Raw genomic sequence first — 20,445 nt, forward strand, 5'->3', positions numbered from 1 at the left:
CCTTGTGGGTTGATGGTAGCGGTGCACACACAACCCTCTTCAGTGTAGGTATTTCCATTTGACTTTGATCAGGCCAACAAATAAGAGAAGAAGTGATGTGTCACCTCTGCATGGAAGCACTTAATTGCCAGTGGAAGGCAGAGAAGCACTCTTCTTCCCTTGCCCTGGTAGTCGCAGAAGTGCAGGTTGAGATGGGTACAATTGGCATGGGTTCCTAAGTATACAGAGTATCAAGCCACCCCTCACTCCACCTCCCTGGGAATGCTCATTGGCTATGTGGGCGGGAGGGGGACACTGTTAACTATGATTTGGGAGTTGTCTGTTATCACAGTATAATCCAGCAGAGGAGCATTACAACATGAGAATTTGAATTTCAGCTTAAATCAATAAGTAGGTACTCATTAATGGTAACTAATCTTTACTTCTCTGCAATTGATTTCTGAAAGAAAATTTACAATGACTATTATCCATAAAATGTACAAAATGTGTGATGATTGATTATTAGCAGTAAAGATAGCTTTTCTCCTTTCCCCATATACTACTATATCATACAGTGTGCATGACACAGTAGAGGGCATATATGTATTTTGTTTGGCTGTTTGGGAATAGAGATGGGGAGAACATCCTAAATAATAGGCAGAGAAAACAGTTCCTTCCTTCTCTCCAAGAATGTACGAACAGGTTGCTACATTGCACTGAATTAAAGAAGGTGTTCAGCAGCACCTACTCTGTTTCAAGAGTCAGGTTCCTGAAACTTCGGACAGTTTCCTAAATAAGTATCTGTTAATCTTCCGGGGCAGGATGACTCCTATGATCATGAGTAGGTAGAAGAGAAATATTTAGCTCTTGCACAAACCTTCTTCACCTCCTAAAAGTGTATAATCTCTCTCCTTAGAGATAATTCCAGAACAATACAAAATACTAAAACTAATAAGAAATGAATATTCAAAACTGTTTCTCCATTTATTTCACCTCAATTCCATTCTCCCTACAAAAAACCTGAACCTCAATCACACCTTATAGAGTAAAATTTAATACCAGATAGGATATTTCAATGCCAAATCTTTACATCATGTTAACTACATGTTCTCTCATAAGAAAAGCTGTCTGGCATATGATCATCTAGATTTGTAAACCAAATAAATTCTTTCTGTGTTATAACTCTGAAGAAATAGGTTACAATTGGTTTACTTAAAAAGAGAATGAGAAGAGACCAATTACTGAAATATTAAAAACCAAAACACAAAAATAGGGAGAGGGAGAGTACCTATCAAATTTTGGGCAACCAGAAGGCATTCCATAGGCCTTGATCCCCTTCCCTTACAATATTCTGACTCCAAATTCTGTAAAGCTTAATGTAATATCTGGATACATCCCCAAGTATGTTGAGAAGATAATTTAAAGCTGTAGCAAAGTCCCTTGAGGGCCTGGAGAAAAAATATGAACTATTAAAGTTTCCCACCGGGGAAACTCCTGATACTATCTCAAACAACAGGGACTCCCAAGTCAAGAAGCCAAGCCCTTGATCTTGAGGTGTACTCCCGTGAAGCTTATTTATGCAGCAGATAGGCTAAACCACATATAATTATGCCTAAGAGTTCCTTCCAGAGGACCTCTTTTGTTGCTCATATAAGGACTCTCTCTTTCTAAGCCCAACTCCCCAAGAAAAATTATTATCCTCCCTCCTACATGGGACATGACATCCAAGGGTGAAGCCTCCCTGGCAATGTGGGAGATGACTCTCAGGGATGAGCCTGGCCCTGGCACTGTGGGATCGACAATGCCTGCATGACCAAAAAGGGAAAAATAAATGTAACAAAATAAGGTATCAGTGGCTGACAGAGAACAAATAGAGTCGAGAGGCTATTCTGGAGGATATTCTTATGCATGACTCAGCTAGATATTGCTAATTTCCACAGTTTGGCAACCCCCTACCAAGACCATTTCTGTTAACCTAAAGAACACCTACAAAAGTTTCATACACTAAGATTACTCTCCAGAAACTGACAACCTCCAGGTGGTTCCTAAATCAGGTAAGTCCTGAAACCCAGAGGGGCCAGCCTCTCCAAGAATAACAACTAGTTCCATCTCCCTATGCCATATTACTGACATCCCTTTCCGACATGAAAAGTTAGAATGGGCATAATCCAAATATCCCTAAAGATTGGAAGAAAGATCAAAGGAGGAGGAGGAGTCATAACAGAGGAGATGAGAATGACTGCTGAATCATTAGTTTGATATTTTTTTAATCTCCAGTGTCTTGGAGCAACTGGAAGAATAAACCTGAAATTGTGGAACTGTAACCAATAACAAACTTTGAAATCTGTTCTATAACTATCTGTTACAATGTACTTCAAAATGTATTGCTTTTTTGTATATATGTTATATCTCAAAGTAAAAATGTTTAAAAAAAAAGAAAGAAAAGAAAAGGAAGAAATCTTGGCTCCATAAGAGAAAAGGTAATAATCCAGAACTAGAATCCCGGCCTCTAGACCCCAAATCGAGTAACTTTTTTTTTTAATAATAACAATACTAATAATATTGACCAAAGTCTGTCTTACCCTGGGAAATAAAAATGCATCCATTTCTGAAAAACTATGTATCATAACCAGAATAAGCATTAATAGGATTTGGAGATAGATCAGGACAGGAAAATATGGATAATGAAAGAGAATAAATAGTGCTTACTTCCAGTTAAACATGGCAGATTGAATACACACATTTTATTCCTTCTGTCCCCAAAGTACACTAAAATGACAATAAATAAATAAAGATGACAAGAGAACTGGAAAAGAGACAATGACAGAAAAAGATGCCAAAAAATTTTTGGAATACGGAAAACTGGTGGAGGAACTGTAACTGATTTATTAAAAGTATGCCTGCAGAGGGATATAATAATGAGAAACAAACATGTAAAATGCTGGTAAGGAAATCATCAAAGACATATAAAAATAAATATTAACAAAACTGCAGGGCAAAATCCCCTAGATTGAAGGCCCACCAAGAACCAAGCACACTGAATTTAAATAATCCACATCAAGGCACAGGACCATGAAACTGAACAGCAGGGGATCCAAATCTGGCCCATCACCTATTTTTTGTAAATAATTTATGGGAACTCTGCCATACCCCACAAGACACACTGACAACTTAAACATCTTCAAGAAACATGGCTACTGAAACACAGCTCTACATTTTCAGGAAGTTCCCTCCAGCCTCTCCATTACACCTTAATTAAAAAGGTGATCTATATTATGCATAAGAACAACCTCCAGGATAACCTCTTGGCTCTGTTTGGAATCTCTCACCCATTGACACTTTATTTTGTCTCATTTCGCTCTTTCCCCTTTTTGACCATGGCAAAAGATAATAAAAGAATGGTGAAAGGAAAGTGGGATGTGAAAAAGAGCTAGGCAACCACACCATAGTGAGAGTTTGGTAGAATTTAATAAATCAAGAAATCACTTGAAAGGCATACTATAGAAAAATATGGAGGTAAATACCATATAATAAATCTCAATAAAAATGATTACCTAATATTAATAGGGTTAAATGCAAAGTCAATTATATAGCACAGACTGTCACCTGGGATAAAAAAAAAAAGGTCACTTCATAATGATAAAGGGGTCATGATGACATAATCCTAAACATTTACACATCCAATATCAGAGATTCAAAATAACGTGAATTCTGATACAACTGCAAGAGAAATAGACAAATCTACAATGGTAAATGGAGATTTCAATTCCCCTATATCAATAATTGATGCAATAAGCATACAGAAAATCAGTAAGGATATAGATGATTTGAATAATGTGTCAACCTAATTGACCTAATTGGCATTTAAGAAACACTCCACTCAAAAACAGTCAGTCTGGTCAGGAAAAACAGAAGACAAAATCTGTAAAAAGTATAACTCTTTTCAAATGCACAGGGAACACTTTCCAAAATAGATCATGTTCTAGATCATAAAACAATTTTCCATGAACTTTATGCATTCAAGTTATACAAAGTATGTTCTCTGACTATACTGGAATTAAATGAAAAATCATTTACACAAAGATATTGGGAAATCTCCAGATATTTAGAAACTAAACGATGCATTTCTAAATACTCATGGTTAAAAGAAGAAATCAAAGGGAAATTAAACTGTAATGGGAATTGAAAATGAAGACATAACATATCAAAATTTGTGGTGTGCCACTAACGTAGCCTTCAAGGAATATTTATATCACTAAACACTTGCTAGATAATTCAAATGTCTCATTTCAATGATCTCAGTATTTACCTTAAGAAACAAGGGAAAAAATAAGATTAAATGAAGTCTGAAATAATATAAAAGAGGAAAAAATGAGAGGAAATGAATGAAATAGAGAACAAAAACAACAAGAGACCTCATCCTGATCAAGATGACTGAATGAGAAGCTTCAGGGCTCCATTCTCCGCCAGAAGCTCTGAACTACCAGAAACATCTTTCTCAAAGTTCCAGAAACAGTAAAAGGACTGCAGTAACAAGGCAAGCACCAAACCGAGAAAAAGTTTATTCAAAAGTGGTAGGATCACGTAGGACCGTAGCTGTCCCTACTCTGCCCTTCACAAGTTTGGCACAGAGTTGGTCAATGCTACCAGTGCAGATCTTGGGTCCCAGCTCTTCAGGTAGCAGAGTACACCTTACACACACATTCTGGGAGCATGTATGTCTAGCCCACACTTTCTAGTGGTAGCCTGAGGGACCAACTGTGCCAGAACTGTCCCTGTATGTATAAGAGAGCTCACAAAGCTGTACTATAGAACACTGTGGAAGAACAGTCAAGGGGCTGCCTGAGGCAAGGGATTGTTAGCTGTAGAACATATAGTGCAATGCCAGGATCAAGAAGAAACTGTTTTCTAGAGAAAAGGAGACATGTAAAAATTAGGGAACTCCTACAGTGAAATGAGTATGCACAGGATAAGACCTATGCACAAAAAGGGCCAAGGACGCCCCATGCTCTGGCCTGGAGCTAGTCTCTAAATTCATTGTATGGATAAACTCTGAAGGAGCATATCGTACAGGTCAATCTGCAAAGACTGAGAAAAATGTTTTCTTTTTTCCTTATTTTTTTTTCTTAGCTCCAGGCATTCAAGGAAAGCTCTGCCATCACATTATCTGGATATAACCACAAGAGAAAGAACTCAGTCTCAATTCCAGCAATAACAAATCAAATATCAAGATGTCAGGTTTCAACAAAAATGCATAAAATACACAAAGAAACAAGAAGCGATGACCCAGGCACAGGGGAAGATTAAAGCATTAAAAACCATCAATGATAAAGAACAAACCTGGGACATTCCAGAAAAAGACTAGAAAAGTGGTCCTAAATATACTCAATGAGTTGAAGGAAAAATGGACAAGGAATGAAAGGAAATCAGGAAAATGATAGATGAACACAGTAAGATCAATAGAGAGGTGTAAATTATGAAAAGGAACCAAACAGACTTGAAGACCACAATAACAGAAATTAAAAATTCTTTAGGGGCCTTTAACAGCAGATCAGAAGAACTGGCAAAAGAAAGAATCAGTGAACATGAAGACAGGACAACTGAAATCATCCAATCCGAGGAACAGAAACAATGAAGAAAACTGATTGAGCCTGAGGAGCTATGGAATGCCTTTAAACATAACAACATATGCATTGTGGGAATCCCACAAGAAGAAAGAAGGAGCAGAAAGAATATTCAAAGAAATAATGGCTGAACACCTCCCAAATTTAACAAAAGACATGAATATACAAATCTAAGATGCTCAATAAACTCCAAACAGGATAAACCCAAATAGACCTACACTGTACCATATTATAATCAAACTATCTAAAACCAAAGATACAGAGAGAATTCTGAAAGCCACCAGAGAACCCATGTATTATGTACAAGGGAGTCTCAATAACATAAAGTGCCAAATTTATCCTGGGAGATCTTGGAGGCAAGAATGCAATAGAAGACATATTTTAAAAAGTGCTGGAAGTACGTTATATACAGCAAAACTGTCTCTCAAAACTGAGGGTGGGATTAATACATTCCCAGAAAAAAATGAGGGACATCATTACCACTAGACTGTCTCCCCCTCCCCCCAAAAAATGCTAAAGGGAGTGCTACAGGTTGAAAGGAAAGAACAGACAATTGCCTCAAGCCATAATAAGAAATAAAAAGATCTCTGGTAAAGATCATGGCAAGAGTAAATATAAACACCAAAATTACTGTATTTTTATTTACAAACCCCAATTTTTACTTCTTACAGGATTTAAAAGGCAAATGCACAAAATGTAATGATAAATCAGGGGCTTGGGGCTCAATGTATAAGTTATGTCATCTGTGACAAAAATTACATAAAGATAGGGGACAGGGCTATATGGGAATATGGTCTTGTATCCTATTGAAGTTAAGTTGGTGTCAAAGAAAGCAAAACTGTTATAGATTCAGAATGTTTAAGTTAAACCTCATGGGAACCACAAAGAAAATAACAGAGACTATGCAAACTCACAGAGACAGAAAACTGAGTACAGGTTACCAGGGATGGGGAAGAGAGGCAATGGGGAGCTAATGCAAAATGTGAACAGGTTCTGTCTGGGGTGAAGGGAAAGTTCTACTAATGTATGGTGGTGAGGGTACTGCAACATTGTAAATGTGACTAATCCCACTAGTGGATTAGTGGAATGAATGGTATACATGGAAAGGATTGGGATGAGAAGATTTATATTGTATATATGGTTCTACAATTTTGAAATAGAGAAATTAATTATAATGACAACTAAATGTAATACATGATACCAGAAAGGATTTAAGAATAGAGGAGGAAAAGCTCAAAGGGACATAAGAAAAAATCAAATATAGGATTCTAAGCTTCATATCAATACCAAATTTCTTCAACTTGTAATTAAGTGGTGACTGCACTTAATTACATAAGTTGTGGTTAGATTCAGGTATCAACATGGCCAGGTGAAGGTGTCTAGGCCTACTGCTGTGGACATGAGCCAATGGTATGTGAACCTCATCTGTTGCTGATTGCATCTGCAGTCGGTTAGGAGGTGTGCCTGCTGCAATGAATGATGTTTGATTTAATTGGCTGGTGCTTAAATGAGCGAGCTTAACATAGCACAGCCCAAGCAGCTCAGCATACCTCATCTCAGCACTTGCAGTTCAGCCTCGTCCTTTGGAAATGCAGAAAGAAATCACCCTGGGGAAAGTTGTTGGAACCCAGAAGCCTGGAGAGAAGGCCAGCAGAAATCGCCCTTGCCTTCCCATGTAAGAAAGAACCTCAGTTGAAAGTTAGCTGCCTTTCCTCTGAAGAACTATAAGTTAACTAAATAAATTCCCTTTTATTGAAAGCCAATCCATCTCTGGTGTGTTGCACTCTGGCAGCTAGCAAACTAGAACATAAGTGATTCTCCTTGTTTATAGGAAATGTGCATGGAAGTATTATGTGTTGAAGGAGTATTATGGACAGAAGATGAGAGAGGGTCTAAGATGGTGGTATAGTGAGGTGTGGAATACAGTGAGGAACAACTGCTGCGGCCACATCAATGGCTGGACACACAGTGTACACCAGTCTGAACAAGCTGGACCAGCTGCGATCCCACAAGAACCCTGAGTCTCCCAAGCCACAGAGGCCAGTGCCCCTCCCCCACAGGATGGTTCCCAGGGGTGAAAGGAAAGAGACTTTACTAACAACAAGGGGCTGAGCTCAACCAAGCTCCAATTGTGGAATTAATTAACAAATTCTGACTACTAAAAATAGACCCCCAGCTCAGCTGAACCTCAAGTGAAAGCTGAGGTTGCAGGTTTCTGTCCCAACACAGGGCTGATGGAAAAAGAAAAAAAAAAAAAAACTGAGGGTTTTTGGATCAGACACACAAAATACTTGAAAGGGTCTGGGCGCTGAAGAAAAGCAAGCAGTGCAAAGGATCTGGAGATACACAGAGCAACATACCAGCTTAAGCACTTGATTGGCAAACCTGAGGAACAGACTTCCTGACTTCCTGCTCTGAAAAGGATTTTTTTTTTCTTTCTTTTTTTTTTTAATTTTTTTTATTAATCAAAAAAAGAAAAGAAATTAACACATTTAGAAATCATTCCATTCTACACATGCACTCAGTAATTCTTAGTATCATCACATAGATGTATGATCATCATTTCTTAGTACATTTGCATCGATTTAGGAAAAGAACTAGCAAAACAGCAGAAAAAGATATAGAATGTTAATATAGAGAAGAGAATTAAAATAATAATACTAATAAAATATATATATATAAAAGGAAAAAGAAAAAAACAAAAACAAAAGATACAAACAAACAAACAAACAAAAAACCATATTTCAGGTGCAGCTTCATTCAGTGTTCCAACATAGTTACATTACACCTAGGTATTATTGTGCTGTCCATTTTTGAGTTTTTGTATCTAGTCCTGTTGCACAGTCTGTATCCCTTCAGCTCCAATTACCCATTATCTTACCCTGTTTCTAACTCCTGCTGGTCTCTGTTACCAATGATATATTCCAAGCTGATTCTCGAATGTCGGTTCACATCAGTGGGACCATACAGTATTTGTCCTTTAGTTTTTTGCTAGACTCACTCAGCATAATGTTCTCTAGGTCCATCCATGTTATTACATGCTTCATAAGTTTAGTCTGTCTTAAAGCTGCATAATATTCCATCATAGGTATACATCACAGTTTGATAAGCCACTTGTCTGTTGATGGACATTTTGGCTGTTTCCATCTCTTTGCAATTGTAGATAATGCTGCTATAAATACTGGTGTGCAAATGTCCGTCTGTGTCTTTGCCCTTAATTCCTTTGAGTAGATACCTAGCAGTGGTATTGCTGGGTCGTAATCCATTCTGCCATTCTATGTCTTTTGATTGGGAAATTCAGTCCATTAACTTTTAGTGTTATTACTGTTTGGATAATATTTTCCTCTACCATTTTGGCTTTTGTATCATATATATCATATCTGATTTTCCTTCTTTCTACACTTTACTCCATACCTCTCTCTTCTGTCTTTTCGTATCTGACTCTAGTGCTCCCTTTAGTATTTCTTGCAGAGCTGGTCTCTTGGTCACAAATTCTCTCAGTGACTTTTTGTCTATAAATGTTTTAATTTCTCCTTCATTTTTGAAGGACAATTTTGCTGGATATAGAAGTCTTGGTTGGCAGTTTTTCTCTTTTAGTAATTTAAATATATCATCCCACTGTCTTCTAGCTTCCATGGTTTCTGCTGAGAAATCTACACATAGTCTTATTGTCTGTGATATTGACAGATGAGTAAAAAGTATGGATTAAAAATAAATAAATAATAGAGGGAACGCAGAAAACAACAAAGTTCCAAATAAATAAATGAATGGGGCAAAAAAATCAATTAAAAGAGACAAAGAAGGACACTATGTATTAATAAAAGGAACAATTAAACAAGAAGACATAACAATCATAAATATTTATGCACCGAGCCAGAGGGCTCCAAAATACATGAGGCAAACACTGAAACCACTGAAAAGAGAAATAGACACATCTACCATAATAGTTGGGGACTTCAATTCCCTGCTCTCATCAATGGACAGAACATCTAGCCAGAGGATCAATAAACAGAGAATTTGAATAAAACAAATGAACTAGACTTAGCAATTTATAGAACATTACACCCCACAACAGCAGGGTATAACTTTGTTCAAGTGCTCATGGATCATTCTCAAGGATAGACCATATGCTGGGTCACAAAGCAAGTCTCCATAAATTTAAAATCCCAAAAACTTACTTTACAGAAAAAGAAAAACCGATAACCAAATTTATTGCCCGAAATGCCTATATCAAAAAAGAAGAAAAGAGTAAAAATCAAAGAATTAACTAAGAGTCACCCCCAGAGAACCTCTTTTGTTGCTCAGATGTGGCCTCTCTCTCTCTCAGCCAACAGGGCAAGCACACTCACTGCCCTCCCAGTCTCTATGTGGGATATGACTCCCAGGGGTGTAAATCTCCCTGGCAATGTAGGACAGAAATCGTAGAATAAGCTGGGACTCAGCATCAAGGGATTGAGAAAACCTTCTTGACTGAAGGGGGAAGAGAAAAATGAGATAAGATATCAGTGGCCGAGAGATTTCAAACTGAGTCAAGAGGTTATCCTGGAGGTTATTCTTATGCATTTTATAGATACCCCCTTTTTAGTTTAAGGTATATTAGAGAGGCTAGAGGAAAGTGCCTGAAACTGTAGAGCTGTGTTCCAGTAGCCATGTTTCTTCAAGATGAATGTATAGTGATACAGCTTTCGCAATGTGACTATGTGAGTGTGAAAACCTGTGTCTGATGCTCCTTTTGTCTACGATATTGACAGATGAGTAAAAAGTATGGATTAAAAATAAATAAATAATAGAGGGAACAAATGTTAAAATAAATTGAGTAGATTGAAATATTAGCAAACAATGAAAGGCAGTGGTAAGGGATATAGAAAAAAATAGGGGGAACAAAGGTTAAAATATATTGAGTAGATGGAAATACTAGTGGTCAATGAGAGGGAGGGGTAAGGGGTATGGTATGTATGAGTTTTTTCTTTTTATTTCTTTTTCTGGAGTCATGCAAGCGTTCAAAAAAATGATTATGATGATGATTATACTACCATGTGATAATACTGTGAGCCATTGATCGTATACCATGCACGGAATGTTTGTATGTTGAGTGTTCATGTTTGTATGTTGTTTTGGTTTGATAATAAAAAATAAATTATATTAAAAAAAGAAGTATTATGTATTCAACCTGCTCTCAAATGATCAGAAGAGAGAGAAAGGGAGAAAGAAAGAGAGGAAGGGAAGAAGAAGGCAAGAGAAAGAAAGGAAGGAAGAAAGGAAGGCAGACAGAAGGGAAGAAAGAAAGGAAAGGAAAGGCAGCAAAATGTTAAAATTGGTGGATCTGGGTATGAGAGTGTGTGCTGGATTTCTCTATATTAATTTTGTATTATTTTTCCAACTGTCCTTAAGTGTGAAATTACTTCAAAACAAAAAGTTAAAAAATATATAGAATATGTATGAAACTAAAAGCTGATTCCTTGAGATTAGTAAAATGCATAAGCCAGTAGCCAGATAAATCAGGAAAAAAGAAAGAAGATATAACCAATACAAGGAATAAGAGAGGTGACATAACTACAGGATCAAAAGCTATTAAAAGAAAAAGGGGACATTATGAATAACTTTATGCCTACAAATTCAAGAATTTAGATGAAATAGACAAATTTAACAAAGACAAACACTGCACCATGGCTAATTTACGATGAAATAGATAACCTGATTTTGTTTATATCCATTCAAGAAATTAAATTTGTATTTAAAAACCACCCTACAAAGAAAACTCCAAGTCCAGATGCTACATTGATGAATTCTACCAAACTGTTAAGAAACCATACAAAAAACTTCCAGAAAATTCAAAAGGAGGGAATATTTCCCAGCTTATTCTCAGAGGCCATCAGTACCCTGATACCAAAATCAGACAAAGCTATTACAAAAAAGGACTGCTGTAGACCAATACATCTCATGCCCACAGATGAACAAATTCTAAACCACATTTTAGTAATGTGACTCTAACAGCATCTAAAACGGGTAATATATTATGACCAAATGGGGCTTATCCCAGGAATGAAAAATGGATTTAACATTTGAAAATCAATGTAATTAGCAACATTAAACTAAAAAGTAAAAAAAAAAATTAAAAGCAGAAAAGCATTTGACAAAGTACAGAATCCACTTCCACAAAAACTCTCAGCAAATGAAGAATAAAAGGGTATCTATGAAAAATCTACACCTAACATCATGCTTAATGGTGAAAGACCAAATGCTTTTACCTAAGCTGAGAAACAAGGCAAGGGTATCTGCTCTCACCACTTCCATTCAACCTTGCACTAATCGGTGCTATTATACACACACACAAAAAAACAAATAAATGGTATCCAAACTGGGAAAGAAGAAAACTATGTTTACTCCCATATGACATGATCATTTTTATAGGAAAATTGATGGAGTCTACCAAAAAGCTACTAGAACTAAGGTGAGTTTAGGAAGGTTGGAGTATATAAGAACAATGTACCAAAATCAATTGCATTTCTAACACCGATACGGAACAATTAGTAATTCAAATCTAAAAAATAAAAACGCCATTTTAAAAAAGCACAGAAATATGATACTTAATGATAAATATGACAAAAATGTGTAAGATCTATACACTGAAAACTATCAAATACTGCTCAGAAAAATTAGAGAAAAACTAAACAGAGAAATACACAATATTTATGGATCACTGGCCCCAATACTCAGAGGTCACTTCTCCCAAAATTGATCTTTAGATTCACATACTTCCAATCATAATCCTTGATGCATTTTTTGAATTAACAAACTGATTCTAAAATTCACATGGAATTACCAAATTTTTTCTCACAGGACTATCAGAGGAATCACACTTCCTGAGTTTGAGAGTTATTATAAAGCTACAATACTCAAGATAGGGTGGTACTGGAATAGCAACAGGCATATAGCGCACTTGAAAAAAAACCAGAGAATCCAAAAATAGACCCACACATATATGGACAACTGAATTTCAGCAAAGGGGCAAAGACAGTTCAATGGGCAAAGGATATTTTTTTCACAATATGGTGTTAGAACAATTGACTATCCACATACAAAACAAAACAAAAACGCACTTTGATTTACACCCTGAATGACAAACAAAAACAAACTCAAAATGAAACACAAACTAAATATAAAACTCAAAGTATAAAACTTCTAGGGGAAAACTTCTGCAGTCATGGGTTAAGCAAAGATTTCTTAGAAACAAGATAAAAAAAAAAACAATCTTCAATGGAACAATCTGTTAAGTTTGAGTTGTTCAAAATTAAAATCTGGTCATCAAAAGACATCATTAAGAAAATGAAAAGACAAGCCAGAGACTCAGAAAAAATATATGCAAATTGCACAGCTAATTCAAGACTTTCAGCCAGAATATACAAAGCATTCTCAAAATTCAGTAATAAAGGAACAAACAACCTAGCAAGAAATAGGCAAAAAATCTGAACCAACATTTTGCCAAACGAGATATGTGGATTTTTTTTTGGGGGGGGGGGGTTGCATGGTCTGGGAATCAAACCCAGGTCTCCCACATGGAAGGCGAGCATTCTACCATTGAACCATCCATGCACCCTTTTTATTTTTATTTTTATTTTTTGAGATACGTGGATTTTAAATAAATGATGAAAAGTGTTCAAAATCATTGACCATAAGGGAATTGCAAATTAAAACTCAGAACGAGCCAGAACAAGGTATCTCTACACCTATTAGTGTGGTTATAATACAAAAAGGCTGACCACACCAGCTATTGGCAAGGATGAGGATGAATTTTCAAACTCTCATACAGATGGAAAGAATGTAAAATGGTACACCTTTAGGAAAACTGTCCATTTCTTAAGGCAAACATACACCTGTCACGTGATGCAGCCATTTCACACCCAGATCTTTGCCCAAGACAAATGAAACCATATACGCCTACGAAGACTTGTATACAAACGTCTATGGCAGCTTTATTTCTAATTGAAAACCATCACCTTGTCCATCAACAGGCAAATGTTAATGGATGAAAAATGTGGTATATCCACATAATGCAATGCTATTCAGGAATAAAAAGAAATGGGTTGCTGAAACATACTACAACATCAAAAAAATCTCAAAATATGTATGCTGAGGGGGAAAGCTATGCCAAAAAAAAGGTAACTACTGTATGATTCATTTTACAAAAAATTCTAGAAAATGCAAAGTAATCTATAATAACAGAAAGTGGATCATCATTTGCCTGGTGATGGTGGATACAGGGAAGGTTGGAAGAGAGAGAAAAGACAAAGGCTCATAAGGCAGGAAACTTTAAGGGCAATAGATATGTTCATTATCTTGAGTGACGGTGCAATAGGACAAACATTTAAGCATCTATCAAATCACACACTCCAAATATGTGCACTTTACTGCATGTCAGTCATATCTCACAAATAATATAAAGCAAACAAACAAAAAAAAGGTTGCCTTCAGGTAGGGGATCTAAGACAAGGAGAAAGGCAGGACGAGAAGTTCCTGTATTTAGTTATAAAACTTTTATAGTATTTTAGTTTTTTTAAATCATGTACAGTTATCATGGAAAAAGTAAAAGTAAATATAAAACAAGAAAGACAAAGAAGTACAGAAGGATAACTAAAGAAACATGAGTAGTCATTTCTTCAAGGTGTTTGTTTGAAAATCAGGCACCCATAAAGTCACAAATTCTTTCCAGACATCATGGAATTATTTACTTCGTTACAATTCCTGATAAAGCTACCATTCAGAATACCATAAATTAAAATATTTAGTCTTTATATTAAGACTAATTGCAGATAACAAAGGTACCATCCAAAGGATATGAATTGTCACTAAGTGATATTTTTAAGCAATAGCAATGGATTTGTACGAATCTAGTGACACAGCCTTGCAACCAACCTTGTTCATTTTACAGTGGATACCTTCATTTGGGTAGTAGAAATCATTTAAGACATGATAATCCCTGGATAAAACTATCAATTATACATTTCCTTACCTGGAAGCAATTTGGGCAACAGGATAAATTTGGATTCAGCTTATGAAATGGAATTAATTGGTAAAATAATTATATTTCATAAGAACCTAAGGAGTGAGCTACGTTCAATTTGCACAGGGAAAGAAAAAGAATCTTGTAAGTTAGGAGGGTAATTCAGTCAGAACAGACAGAGGAAAACAACCCTGAGAGCAGAAATTAGGCAAAGAGAAAACAGGAGAAATGCTCAGATTTCAAAATAGCTTTCATTTTTATTAAAATTGTTGTTCCATCTATTTGGAGAGTAGAGCTCAGGTGTAATTTCAACTTAACGAAGCTAGGAGCTCCTGAACACAGACCTTCCTTTCACTATGTGTATAAGGAAGTCTGAGAATTCTGGGAATCGTGCCTCTGTATTTTGAGTGGTTTGACTTAGCACACCTCAGAGAATGTTTAAATTCCAAACGTTTAGCACTGGCTATCACTTAAAGGCTGATCTTTTCTTGTTTTGATATTTAAGCATCCTCAAGTTTCTGACCTTTTTAATTGGCCAATTAGATATAATTCCCTTCTGTTAAAAAAAAATGTGAGTATTAAACTGTGGCAAGTCCAGCGTTTCGAACAACTACGTAAGGTAATGCTCACACGAGTCCTGCAATCCACCAAAATACAGAACCCATCTACCACTTTAAACTGTTTTCTATCTCTTCCCTGACAAGTTTGATCAGGTTCCTCACGTGCAGAGAACAGCCCTGCAGAGAGGAACAGCAAAGATCCATTTGGAATTAGAATAAACCACTTTCAACACACACACAAAAGCCCAATCTGCTTTCAACATCCTCATCCATAGGGAAGTTGATTTGAGAAGCAGAACAAAAAAAGAACAGGTGTGTAATGCTAGGTAAATCATTTTGTCATGGACACCAAGAAAGCACAAAATGACTTGAAGTAGGTTTGAGCAGGGAGACTGGGAAAGTATTAAAAGATTGCCACAAGTGAAAGAAACTGCATTAAACTATCCTTTAGCATCTTTTCTGGATCCAAAGTTAGCACGTATTTTGGTAAAACCTAGGAGAAGGCAGAATCTCTATCCCTGTGGATATCTAAAAATAAGACAGAAGGCATTGCATCCTGACTTGGTACAGACGTGAACCTGCCTTATGTTGGAGCTGGTAATACCTAGAGAACATGGGCCAACACCCACATTTTACAGATGAGGAAATGGAAGGTTAAGGGCCTTGACCAAAATGACACACAGCTAGTTAGGGACAGAGCCAGGACTTGAAGCTGCATGTCAAGACTCCCCAGTCTCTGTGTACTCCCTTCTTTTGTGTTTCCTTTGGGGGCCATGATTCTATTAAAAGCAAGTCATCTTTGCACAGTGATTTCCAGCAGAGTTGCAAATGAAATCACCTGGGAGCTTTAGAAGTTCTAATGCTGGAGACCCACAGGCCAATTTTGATTTAATTCAGCTAGGGTGTGACCCAGGTGCAGGGAATTCCCCCCCCCCCCAGGTAATTCTGATATGAAAACACCCATGACGACTCCCACCATGAAGCAAGACAAAGTGGGAGAAGAATTCCTGATAATGAAGCTTTTCCATTGTTTTCCAAACTCCAACCTAAGCAGGTGTTCCTTGCTGAAAATTTCTATCCCTTAGGTAGTCCTAGCAGGCTCTGAGCTCTTAGCTGTCATCCTCGAGCCTCTCTCATCCTCCAAAAGCGCACCACTGCAATCAAAGTGACCAGTAAGTTGGAGATCTGAAAACAAGTTTCAAAACGTAACCCAAGAACGAGGGGAGGAAATCCTCCAATTAGGACAAGTCTCCATGAACAAAACAGTGGAAGGGAGGCTATCTAGTGATAATTCCAGCCAAGAGGATGTGGGCATTTTTCCAGAATAACCCAAGTAATCCTGTGAAAACCAAATTCGTGTAGGCTAAGCTATGTACACTCTGCCGACGTCGTGGGTTTCAGTCAAAAAATTACCTGACTTTGGCTAGCGTGAAAGCCGACAACACCACGCTCATCATTTGCTTGACTCGACCCTCCTTTCCTAAGCAGCTGTCCGTAGGGTCTAGACCTTAAGGTCTTTCAGTAATAAACCACAACCAAACAAACTGAGTCAGACAGTCTCCCAGGGCCTTTCTGTGCGCCTCGGAGCCTGAACCACCCACTCAGGAGGACCCCAATTACTGATCTCAGTCTGGCTCAGGGGAAAACCCAAAGAGCATTCGGAGGGGGCGTGGCGGGACAAGTCCTCCTGGCCGGTTACAGCCACCTGCTCTCGCATCCAACGCTCGGGCCCCGACGCTCGGACGCGGGTGGTCCTAGAGCGACGGTGTCAGAAGAGCCCTGAGTCCGGGGAAGGGCGGAAATGAGAAGGAGTACACCAGCGGCCGGAGCCTCAGCGGCGCCGCTCAAAACTCCGCCACGAGCAAGACCCGGCGTCAAGAAAAGACAGTCCGGGAGGGGCGGGGGAGGAGGGGACGCGGGCTCCCCAGGAGAAGACCGCTCCCCGGCTCAGGCACCGCCTCTAAGCCCCGACTCTGCCCAGCTGAAGGCAGGACTCCGGCGCGGGCGGGAAGCCGGGGCAGGGCCCCAGGCGGCCGGGCCGAGGCTCCGCGCAGTATTTACCTCAGCCAGCCCCGAGCTCGCCGCGAGGGACCGCGTTAGTCCCAGCCCCGCGCCACCTGTCCCACCTCGAGAGGCAGCGCAGTCCCAGGACCAACTCTTTCAGGAGAGAGCGCGCCCCAAGTCTGTGCTCCTCGCTTTCGCACAGACTAAAAGTCCCAGAAGGGGTAGGACGCAACACGTGCACGCTGCCCTACCTGTCCGGCGACATAAAGAAGGCACCAGGTGCCGCCAAGGATGCGGCCCAGGAGTCCTGGACACCCGGGCGCCGCTGGCCGTGCCATGGTCCCCCGTCGGGGAAGGCGGGGAGTCCCGGGCGAGCCCTCCCTCCCTGGACGCCGTAGCCTCCTCCGGTGCAGGCTGCGAGGCCTCCGCGGCGGCGGCCGAGGGGTTAAAGAGGTGCGTCGGCCCTGAAAGGGTTGCGCTGGTGCCGGCGGCGCGTCCTCCGAGCGTCCGCACGGCCAAGGAGCCGGGCTGCTTGGAATGGGAGCGCATGTGCTGGGGGTGGGGGCGTTATTTGTGAATGTGCTGCTTGTCTTGGCTCCGGATGGTTCGCGCTTCCCCCCCCCCCCCCGCCCCAGCACCCCCTCTGGCTCCTGCTCCTCCCCTCCTGTGTCAGCCCAGCGAAGGCGGGGAGGCAAGACACCCAGCCGCCCCGACAGCAGCTGCGGTGCGCGTTTCGGGAAACCGAGGCGGAGCTGCGCACTGGCTTACTCTATGTATTTGCTCTTTTTAAAGGGAGAGTCGCGCGCTGCGCACCTTCCATGCATTTGGAATTCCACCCTGCCTGCACTGGAAGGTGCGGGGTAAGAAGGAAAGGCTTTCCCCGGACGCTGACGCTTTCCCGGAACGAGTCCCTTGGGCCATTCTCTGCAAGCTTTCCCTGGAGCTCGGAGGTCCGGGCGCGGTAGCAGCCGTGGGAGCAGCGCAAGGTCCTCCAGGGCCTGCTTAAGAGTTTGTGCGGGGGATGGGGGGGGAGGTAAATAAGAAACTCACTAACCAACATAATGGGACAGAACTGAACATTATGATGTGTTTGTCCTTGGGGACTCGTCCCCTTGGCGCGCGTATTCTCCCACGGAGTTGATTTGTTTTGCAGCCTGGCGCTAGGGAAAGTGGGTCTGTGCTCACGAGCAGCAGGGACCTACAACATCTAGGCAGCAACAGTGTGAACCAGGATCCAGCGTAGCGCACAGGGAGTCCAAGAAATGGATTTGGTGAGAGTGACTTTGCTGGTTGTCTTCCTGTGCCAAGAGGCCTCTGGGGATAAGCCAGGGCGTCTCCTTCTCAGGTTTGGGCCGCGCTCTTTTTAAATACACTTGAGACTTTCAGACTTTCTCTGTAACAAATAAATATCGCGTCCTGTTGCATTCTTTGCCATTGGGACCCAGTCTTCTTTTTTTTTTTTTTTTCCTGAAAATCTGGTGCTCCAGAGCCAGTCTCCCAAAGCATCTTTATAGAAAAGCAAACTCCCCACCCTTCTTCCAACCGCCTTCCAGGCCACTCCACCCCTCTCCAACCTTGGCAGTAAAGCTAGAAGAGGCGGGGAGCTGGCTCTACTTCAGTAAACACCGTATGATAAGGGGATTCAGTGCTGTGCTCGTGAAATAACTTTTTTGAAGTTCCCACGTGCACTCATTGGGAAGAGCCCAACAAGAAAATAAGACGCGGCCTTCTCCCTAGCAACCATTCATTCAACATCCGTGTTCCTAAATGCCTACTATGCGCCTGGGACTGTGCTTCAAAGTTGTAGCCCATCAGGGACAGAGACAGATACGGATCCTGCCCATTTTAACTGCAGTTTTTAATAGACCAGACACAAGCTGTCTGTTTGCAGAGAATGAGAGGCAAAGTCAGGTCAGATGTGCCCCTAGGAAATGAATGTTATATGTGCCAGTATCACCAAGTTTGTGTACAGAACAGAGGTTTTGTTCTTATATGTGGTAAAGGGGGATGCTTCTCAAAACTCATCTGTTTACTCATTATGTGAGTATTTATTCAGCTCCTAAGATGTGTGAGAAAAAAAGCCAGAGTGGAAAAAAAGAAGATTCCCTTTGAGTGTAGAATCCCAGAAGGCCAAACTCGACCAACATCAAAATTATTAGAAATCCTTTTCTGGATGGCTTTAGGCCAGGGTTTCAAATTGAATTGGTAAAGAGCAAAGAGTAAACCATGTAAAACAAACAAACACAAAAAATAAAAGCAAAGACCACAGAAGCTGGCAACAAGAAACTGTTCCTATGGAGGATGGCAAGTGGCTTGATAAGCCACAGAAGGCAAGGCTGGGTTTGGGGAAGTGGTCCTATAATAGTGGTATCTAAAACACCAGGCTGGAGGAAGGAAGAGAAACCCACACTGCTGTGACAGCAGATAAACTGGATTAAATCCTCAAACAATCCCAAAGATAGGTGTAGATTATTCCAACTTGACATATGAAGATCCCAAGAAGGGAATACAGCAACAGAATATTAGCGGTGGAAATGAGCTATAGTCCAAATAATGCACCTAGTCCAAACCCCAGAACATGACTCTCCAGTTCAAACCAATACTTTTTTTTTAATGAGTGGAAGAACTATGGCCCAAGAAATTCAGTTGCTTGTCCAGTGTCTCACACTTTAGAGGCAGATAAATTTATTCCTACCTCAAAGTGGTTAGGAAAGAGTGAGCTGCTATTCCTTGTACAATACGTAGCAGAAGGAAACAGGAATTCATAGTTAATTTATAGGATAGTTAAGTATTGGGTAAAAAGAGATAGTCCAAAAGGAGGAAGACCAGCAAGGAAAACGCTGCATTAAACCAGCCATAAAGTAATTAGGCTTCCATTACAGGAGATGCTCTCTGGCTGATGGAGAACAAAGTAAGCATTGGGAGATGGACAGGAAAAGGAACGAATTGTTTATTCTCATAGAATATGAGAAAATGGCACATCCTTAGACCATCTTCTCCATTCCCAAGGTTCAACTCCAAACTCAAATATTAGCAAATAGTTTGATTTAGTCATTTGTTCAGTGTTTGCTTTTAAAAGCCTTGGGTTCTTTAACCACTTTAATCAATATACGACTTTACTTGTTTAAAGAATAGCTGAATGAGAAGGAAGAATAGTAACATTCTTGTTATCCATTAACAATCAACAGTTTCCTTGATGCTGCATTAAATGTAGAGAGGATGTTTCAAATGGATGCCCTGATCTATTTAACAGCTTAATGATCTCAATGTGACACAA

General features: G+C 39.7%; 1 protein-coding gene across 1 annotated transcript in view; it reads right to left on the minus strand.

Annotated features, from left to right (window-relative positions):
• The window catches only part of ADAMTSL1 (ADAMTS like 1), a 998,876-nt gene extending 981,187 nt beyond the window's left edge, over window positions 1-17,689 (minus strand). The window contains exon 1 of the mRNA XM_077148079.1: window positions 17,420-17,689. Coding sequence (XP_077004194.1) covers window positions 17,420-17,506 — 87 coding nt within the window. The 5' untranslated portion in view covers window positions 17,507-17,689. The remainder of the gene's footprint in view (window positions 1-17,419) is intronic.
• Between the last annotated feature and the right edge of the window lie 2,756 nt (window positions 17,690-20,445).

This window comes from Tamandua tetradactyla, chromosome 2 (genome assembly GCF_023851605.1).
Source record: "Tamandua tetradactyla isolate mTamTet1 chromosome 2, mTamTet1.pri, whole genome shotgun sequence".
Lineage (NCBI taxonomy): Eukaryota > Metazoa > Chordata > Mammalia > Pilosa > Myrmecophagidae > Tamandua > Tamandua tetradactyla.